This window comes from Musa acuminata, chromosome BXJ1-1 (assembly GCF_036884655.1).
Source record: "Musa acuminata AAA Group cultivar baxijiao chromosome BXJ1-1, Cavendish_Baxijiao_AAA, whole genome shotgun sequence".
Classification (NCBI taxonomy): Eukaryota; Viridiplantae; Streptophyta; class Magnoliopsida; order Zingiberales; family Musaceae; genus Musa; species Musa acuminata.
In genome coordinates, this window is record NC_088327.1 from 4,479,085 (window position 1) to 4,487,159 (window position 8,075).

An 8,075-nucleotide genomic window follows, 5' to 3' on the forward strand; every position below is an offset into this window, starting at 1 on the left:
GAATCCCATAAATGACCTAATCGGCACAGATAAGAATTGTACTTTTTCTTTTTCTCACTATTTTTATTTGGGCCAATTTCGAGCCACAAATTTTATCTATTTTCCTTAATTTGACAAAATTAGTCTATTTATACATAATCTAGTAAAAATTAAGAGTTAATAAAGCTTTGTTAATCATATTATATTGTAAAACTATATTATTGAACTCTTTTTATATTATCAGTGAGATATTATTTAAAATATAAACATCTAAAATTAATTTTGATAGGTATTCTATTTTTTTTTATTTTTTTAAATATTTATATTGATATGACATGGGTAATAATTTGGTACATCCTCCTTAATATCATTATCTACTGAGGGATTAAAGGTTTCACACTTTTGTTTATAAACTATTATATATATATATATATATATATATATATATATATATATATATAACCTCTCAAATATTTTTTGGTCAAATTTTTTCATCAATCTTTTATCAATTTTAAATTATGATAGTGGTCATTTACAGTATTTTTCAACAATATTTATATTATTTTATTGATATATTATTGGATTGTCATTGTTCATAGACTATTGTAATATCATAATTTTAGATTTATAATTAGTTTGATTGAGACAGTTTGAGTATTTTTTAAATTAAAATAATATTTGAAAAAAGTAAAATGAGGCTATCATTTGAAAAATACTTAAAATATGAGTATTTTCTAAGAAAATTATATATATATATATATATTTTTTTTTTTCTGTATTGCAAATGGAACAAATTGAGTGGGAAAAAAAGGGATCTTAAACTTGTAATCAAAATATGATCTTTTGAAAAGGAGGTTGGTCTTCCTCTTCCTTTTCCTATCAAATTTTGTCATTTATGAGAATTTACTACTTGGTGGAAAGATAAATGTTGGGAAAGCACAACTGATAGGTCACATTGTATGCAGTAAAACCGGCAAAGGAATCAATCCTTCACGCCCATGGCAAATCGAACTCGAGACTTGCATTCTGATGAACTGTAGGAGCTGCATGTGACGCACTGTGGTCGAAGCATTTATTGGTAGTACCTGCAGAGCAAAGCTCAGTTCGGCTCATGGATGCTATTAGCACCGAGAATCCGGCGTCACTTTGACCAAAGTCAAGCTTCCAACGCTTACTTTCCAAAAGATAAGAGAACAGGTTCAAGAAGTGCAGCAGGTGGCATGAATTCAAGGCACACAGGGACATGAAAGTTAGGAAAAGCAGAGACCATGGCACTGTAAGGTGATGTAAAGAAGGTTGCGGAGGAGAGGAGAGGAGAGGAGAGGGACGGCCAGAGAATGAGTGCCACGCACGGATTGTTAGGTATGTGACTGGCCCTTCCTGACAACACCCCCACTGTCTTCTTTCGAAGAACATGAGTGTGCAGTGTCTTATCCCACCAACACTCTCGAAGCATGAGCAAACAGTGAGTGGTGGTGGGCTTTGTGCAGTACAATTAAGTTCAGATGCTTGTAAAGCAGGATTGATTCAGACTTTCTACTTTTCGTGAAGTCTAACTAATCTAAGATTAATCTCAGTGAGGACCAACGATTACATATTACAATGTCAAAGCATAATAAAAAGTAAGGATAGTCGTTTTGAGTGCGGATCTATTTCGATATTGTGATAAGATTGATAGATCGATCAATATCGATGTATCAAAAAGAAAGAAAAAGAAGAGATACGACGGTGGATTATACTTATCTTGCAGTGGAAGATCATGACTTGTGTTTTTGTTAAGGTGGAAGTCTTCATGTTTAAGAGAGAAACATGGATTGAAGTCATGAAAATAAATTTTTTGTTCAAAGAGATTTCATTTTCGTCAGATTATTATGGTTCAAATCATAGAAAAAATATTTCTCTGTGCAGGGATAAAGCCACGAGGTTTCAGGTGGCCGACTTCCTTGGCCGCTGCTACTGGTGCGGGAAGAGGTTGCACGGGGAAGACATCTGCATGTACAGGTGAATTGCATGTCGATTCAAGTGGATTGCTTTTGATGATCAAGAAGGCAATATGTTGTGGAACTGTTGTTGCAGAGGGGAGACGGCATTTTGCAGCGCGGAGAGCCGGCACCGGCTGATCGTCAGCGACGAGTACCGGGTGATATCGAGCTTTCCATGCTCCGGCGGAGGAGCAACCCGAGGTTTCTAGGCATGATGATAGTAGGTAGTATCAGAGCACTGTAATCTACAGCTGTTTGAGTTCAGGAAAGATTTTCCTGTTGACTCAAGAAAGCCATCAGTTTTGCATCATGAAGAACCAAAAGATGCACTGAGGTCTTCACATGTTCTTCATGATGATTAGTAAGAAAAAGATTGGCCAAAACATAGAGGGGATTTAGTCAACCAAATCAGAAAAAGACTAGAAAAGAAAAGAAGATCAATTGTGAGAAGGTCTTCCCAAATCTTTTAAAGTTCATCATTTTGTTTTGTTTAGCTAACGTTTTGCACAAGAACTCAAGAAAAAGTTCATTACCTTTGTACTCCTTTTCTATCTCTTCTTCCCTTAGTTTCTGCCAAATGCTTGGCATATGATGCTTCAAATGTTTCACCCTCTACTCTTCTAATGTTTTCCCTCCCTCTATGACCCCCTCAGCCATTCATATAGTGGAAGAGAAGGTGAACAAGGGGAGGGAACAATGAAGTTTGGTAAGAGGGTAAAGAGGCAGATACATGAACTAAAATAGCTTGTCAGGCTGATCTCTGCAACTCAATTAGCTTCGAGATCTGAGGTAGAGTTCATTTATAAGTACAATTTACCAGGTTTTTACCAACAATTCTTTTCAAGAAATATGAAATTGAGAACAGATTGTTCATTACAGATCTAGCAAAGATCTTGAAAAGCACAACAAGCCAATGATCGAAAAGTTTAGCATATGTCGAAACCAATTGTAGGATAAAAATTGCTAAAATCAGATGGCATTAGCTAGTAATAGTTCCAAATCTAAGCAGTTAATGCATCGAAAGAATGCATGCCGATTTTGTTTTTGAACTACTACCCGAGCGATCTGGTTCGACTTATAGAAATAGTCTTGTAATCTGCAGCAGTGATATTATACATTTTGACCCTCCTTAAACACCATTTTGATATTATATATTTTCAGTGCTGAAGTGCATCATCAAGGTTGTGATATTCTAGGATCTTTGAAAGAAATTGAATCTGGAATCCCATTCTTTCAAGGATTTCAAGAGCTCAACAGAAGAGTATGAAATGCACCAACAAATGTTTTTGCAGAAAAATAAACAGAGCTTGAAAAAGCACTAGAAAATATACATTTCAAGCTCACCATTTCAGACCTTCCTTGCCGACAAGGAAGAAAAGCGGATAAAATGTGTCATTTGTGATTTTTATGATGTGCCAAACAAATATTTCCAAGGATATGATACTGCAGCAAGAACTTACTGACAAGTGAAATCTTTGGCTCAAGTATATGCCATTCTGCTCATGTCATTCTGTTAAACAATCTAAAATGAGTCCTTATTAGTATTATATTTCTAGTTGCCGATGTGGTTTATGAGTTCATACTTGTCTGTTCAGATTCAGAGAGATGGAGAACTTTTTCTAACATCTAAAACACTGATTTGTATGCAATCACAGATAAAAGTGTTAATCCAGGATGCCAAACAATCATGTATATATTCTAATATTCACATTACTTTGACAAGTTATTTACTGTGGTTCCAGATTGTTCCTGTATGGTATAGACTGTTGTGTCTAAATCACATTGGCATTTGCCAAAGGTGCAGGGATTTGCTTTCTTCACACTCTTACCTCTCCCCAGAGGCACACACTCACAAACTTATGCTGGTATGCGGCTTTCCAATCAAGTTAGGGGAATGTACCTGAAGCTCTTCCCCAAGTTAGTGGCATGTACATCAAGAGCAAAAATAATTGGTTAGTGGCATGTACAATAAGACCAAAAATACCGAAGAATCTAACTATGGTACTACCTCTTTGCTTCAGCCTACATTGGACAAAAGATCTGATGGAAGCATAACTAATAGTTTCTTATTTTCTTTAATCTTGCCTTAGATGTGCACAAGGAAAAGATGATTCATCAAACAATGTGCTGAATTATTCCAAAATTTGTCCTATAGACACCGCGAAAGTTAATGGTAAGAAATGTTCGATTTGATTGTCACGGTACAACCGAACCTTCTTCGACTTAGCCTTTGCAAGTTTATCAGCAGAATTCGTCGACCATACTGCTACTCTGTAACAATCCAATGCATGTTTGCATGTGTTTCTTATTCTATGTAACATTGAGGTTTTCCTTCATGTATAGAACTTTACACCTGCATGAACCGGGAAATTAGACAAAATCGAGTTAAGAATGAAGAGCTTTTGAGAACTTACCGAGATCATCTTTGTCAATTGGTCTCTAGATCTCTAGAACAATGACTGCAGGAAAGGTAAAAAAGCCAATCTTCCATTTAGCAGGTGTTCAAACATGCATTACCACATGTTGCTAGTGCTCAAATTCCAACAGTAACTGAACTTACACTCTGAATCTGTCTTGACCCATTTACACTGAGCTTTCTTCTTATCTTCCTCTTCTCCTTCCCTTGTTCTCTCAGCTGGTTTGTTCTCCAAGTATTTCTTCTTTGATGAAGCTGGAGCAGAGTTTGGTTGGGACATCTTCTTATCAAGAATTGCCCTCAAGATCTGTTATGCAGCATTGTGAAGCACTACAAAAATTTCACCATCAATTCCGAAAATTTTGGTTGGTTTGCAATGCATGGATTCATACCTTCTCCATCCTTGATTCAGGCGCAGGATCCCTAGAGCTCGGAGCTGGTGCAAAGCCACCACCGCATACAAACACCTTCTTGAGAAGAAAGGAGATGGATTTCTTCTTGATCACGTTGCGGTTGCCCAACAAAGCATCTCTCAATTTGCTTAGCATGATCTTGGTATTCGGCGAGAGGTCACCATTGTTCTCATTTTCCGAGCACTCATGCTTTGTGTTTGCTGTCCTATCGACCTCCAAGCTTGACGGGCAATTCAGGAATCTGTTCAGTGGCAGGTTAGCTCGATCTTCTTCACCGATCTCCGATCCATTGGACTTGAGTTTCGACTTGCGTGTCAGAAGCTTTTTTAGTTCTTTCTGTAGTTTGTTAACCTCTTCGATCGTGAAGTCCGATAAATCTTGTGAGGAATCCAAGTCTTGGGAGTACTCAACTCTATGAGATTCTTCCTTCAGATCATTGTTGCCTAATGTCCCAATTGTCAACAGTGCTTGTGGCCAGTCATTGGGTCCTTCTTTCTGATTGCCAGACATTGAAGCATCTAAAGAACACAATTGATATCAGTTTTCATTCAGCAAAGCTGAATTTTTGTAGCCACTGATCAATGTTATAATCATCTGTTGTAGTGAAAGGTGAAAGACATGATGAACTGGTGATATTCTTAGCATCTACAGAATCCTCTACAATATAATATCAAAGAAAAGGCAACAAAGAACAGACACATAAAATTCATAGTTATTTTGAGATATATATAACTTATTTAGTGGAAACCACTGGAAACTGATGGAGGAAACAACAATCACTTGTATCAGACACAAATGCAAACATGGCAGAAACTATTTCATCCAAAAGTGAAGTGAGCTTTACTTACAATGGGCTGAACTCACTCCAGCATCAAATTTCTTCTTCTCCTGTCTGCCATGAAACTTGTTTTGCACCCAGCTGAGGATCTGAATACAAGACTCAAGTGCTATTGGAACCCTAACAGCAACATGGAAAAGCAAAATTCCTGGCTTTAAACATAAAAGCTACTTCAAGAGTTTCTAGTCCTTACTCTCATAGTTTCTTCAGTAGGACTAGACAGCAAAGGCCTCCCTCTCTGTAGTCCAAGAGTGTCTGTGAATATAATGGAAGAAAAGAAAGAACAGATATCCTCACAACTCTGGTCTTCAGCCAATAGGGAGTGTGGATGGTTAAATAGACTGGGAGAGCAGTGATTCAGAATCCCATGTCTAATCTATACTGCTGGTCTAATGGCATCATTTCCTATTGTCCAAGTCCCTAGACAGAGACTTCAAGCCCCTGAGACATCCTTTTTCCTCTCTCTCTCTCCCTCTCTACAACAGATAAAAAAATAATGTTTTTAGCCACCTAAGCCACCCTTCTTCCACACATCTCCTAATAGATGTTGCACGACCATGGCATTTGGTTTGCAACACACATGCATTGTGAGCATAAGATTCTGACATTAGCTTCTGCATCTTGAGCTTTTGCTGCAGATGAGCCCTTGAAGTTGCAGACATTTGATTGACATAGAAGAAGAGAAGTAATCACTGAGAAGTTGTAGGGAATTTGGGGTGCTCAATTAACATTAGCAGTCACCTACTCTTTCATGCTCTCTCTCTCTCTCTCTCTCTCTCTCTCTGGAGCAACCTGGGAGAAGAATATGCAGATAAATTCATCTCATTCCTTCTCAACACCCACATTCTTCCCTGGAAATCACAACCCTGCTGGAACACAGACAACCATGGCCAGACAGGGCCTTCAAAGGATAAGGCTTGGACATGACTGCTTGTTTCCTTGGTTACATACAGCCTTTAACCCATTTCCACCTCAGGGTTTCTAGCTAGGCTTGTGAACTTTCCACTTTTCCAAGCTCTTGATAGAATAAGCAAACCAAGAAAGATGTTTCATGTGCTTACAAAGACATAGTTAGCATTTCTAGGGTAATTTGTCAGTGTAGTTATGCATATGTTATGAGACTTTTCTATATTTCTTGACTTTAATCTCCATCAATTGATTATTAGAGAATGATCACTTTTAGGTTAAGAAGACATCATGATTATGATAATATTTGGGTCAATTGTGACCCAATTGGCCCTTGATCAATTACAATTTTTCCTAAACCAATTTGTTCTTTTTAATGTTCTCAAAATCAAATATCATGTGGGACACTCTGAACTATATGCAAGGACAGAGTACTATTGTCCCCCTACATTAAAGGATGCAACAATGTGAATCCACATAACTATATAATGATTATAGATAAGCTTAACTTATGATTAAGTATTTTTTTTTCATCTTTAAGATGTTTATTCCATATATATATATATATATATTTATTTATTTATATAATATGATTTGAACATTCTATATGATAAGTTATTTCACAATTTTGCAAGGTTACATGAGTATTATCTGTCTTGAGGTGCCAATGCTTGGAATAAACATTCCTGAACATGAATTGGGATGTCATGGACCTCCAAAGTTTTTTTTCTTTGCCTCAACCTACTGTTCTTGTTCTAATCTGACCATCAATTCCTATGGCTTAACTCTTGGAGGTTCATTGCACATATCAAAATATTTCAGCATCAGATATGAAGTGCAGCTATTGCAACTAGAACTGTAGCATAAGTCTACAGTTCCAAAGGCTATCCATCATACACTCCAGTCCTCATCAAGTTTGGGTTCACAAGTTAGATCTGGGAGATGGTATCTGATACAAATTTCAGGTTCCAGTAGCTCTACTGTGCAGCATAGAGACTATGAACTCTTAGATATGATCTGTAGCTTCTTCTGTAATCTGATCCACGACATTAAGCTTCGCATCACTCGCACTCAACACACCCACACTGACGCAATAAAACTATAAAGATGATTATTTTGACACGATCACAAGAAAGATCCAATTCGAACAGCCTTCACATTGTAGTGCAGTCGATAAAAGCGTCATGGAAAGGAGATCAATAATCGTTCTTCTATGCATCATCTAAGGAACCAAAAGCAAACTAAAAGTTCGAATGAGGATTAATGCATCAAAACCCAGAATCACAAGCGGTAGGAGAGAAGCATGCATACTTGTAGAGGCAACAAAACAGTATCAAGCGATTGCATTTGTTTGATTGCAATCAATCACGCACGGTTACAGCAGCTTTTCACAGAGGTGAAGAGGAAGCTCCATTGAAGCAAGAGATGTGAGAGCATCGATGGGAGCTGACTGCCGTATCCTTTTTATTTTCCTGGGTGCAAGAGATTGAACAGCTCTCCCATGTGGTCCACTGGAGGACTAACCGGCGACGGGTAGGGTT

At 37.4% G+C, this 8,075-nt stretch overlaps 1 protein-coding gene and 1 long non-coding RNA gene across 3 annotated transcripts; one reads left to right on the forward strand and one right to left on the reverse strand.

The window, feature by feature from the left end:
• Positions 1-910: 910 nt before the first annotated feature.
• Positions 911-3,370, forward strand: LOC135680031 (uncharacterized). Of its 2 annotated transcripts, none has more exons than XR_010515397.1 (3): positions 911-1,341; positions 1,888-1,980; positions 2,056-3,370. It is a non-coding gene; the product is annotated as an uncharacterized LOC135680031 (long non-coding RNA). The 2 variants fall into 2 exon arrangements; XR_010515396.1 differs by lacking the exon at positions 911-1,341 and adding an exon at positions 1,547-1,759.
• A 398-nt stretch (positions 3,371-3,768) lies between these two features.
• Positions 3,769-6,772, reverse strand: LOC135583212 (protein DEEPER ROOTING 1-like). The gene is made up of 6 exons (XM_065194028.1): positions 5,822-6,772; positions 5,639-5,717; positions 4,770-5,308; positions 4,522-4,684; positions 4,376-4,420; positions 3,769-4,314 (listed from the first exon to the last, which is right to left on the reverse strand). Exons 1-5 carry the CDS (start codon positions 5,825-5,827, stop codon positions 4,401-4,403), a joined length of 807 nt encoding a protein of 268 aa, XP_065050100.1. The 5' UTR covers positions 5,828-6,772; the 3' UTR covers positions 3,769-4,314; positions 4,376-4,400.
• Positions 6,773-8,075: the final 1,303 nt, after the last annotated feature.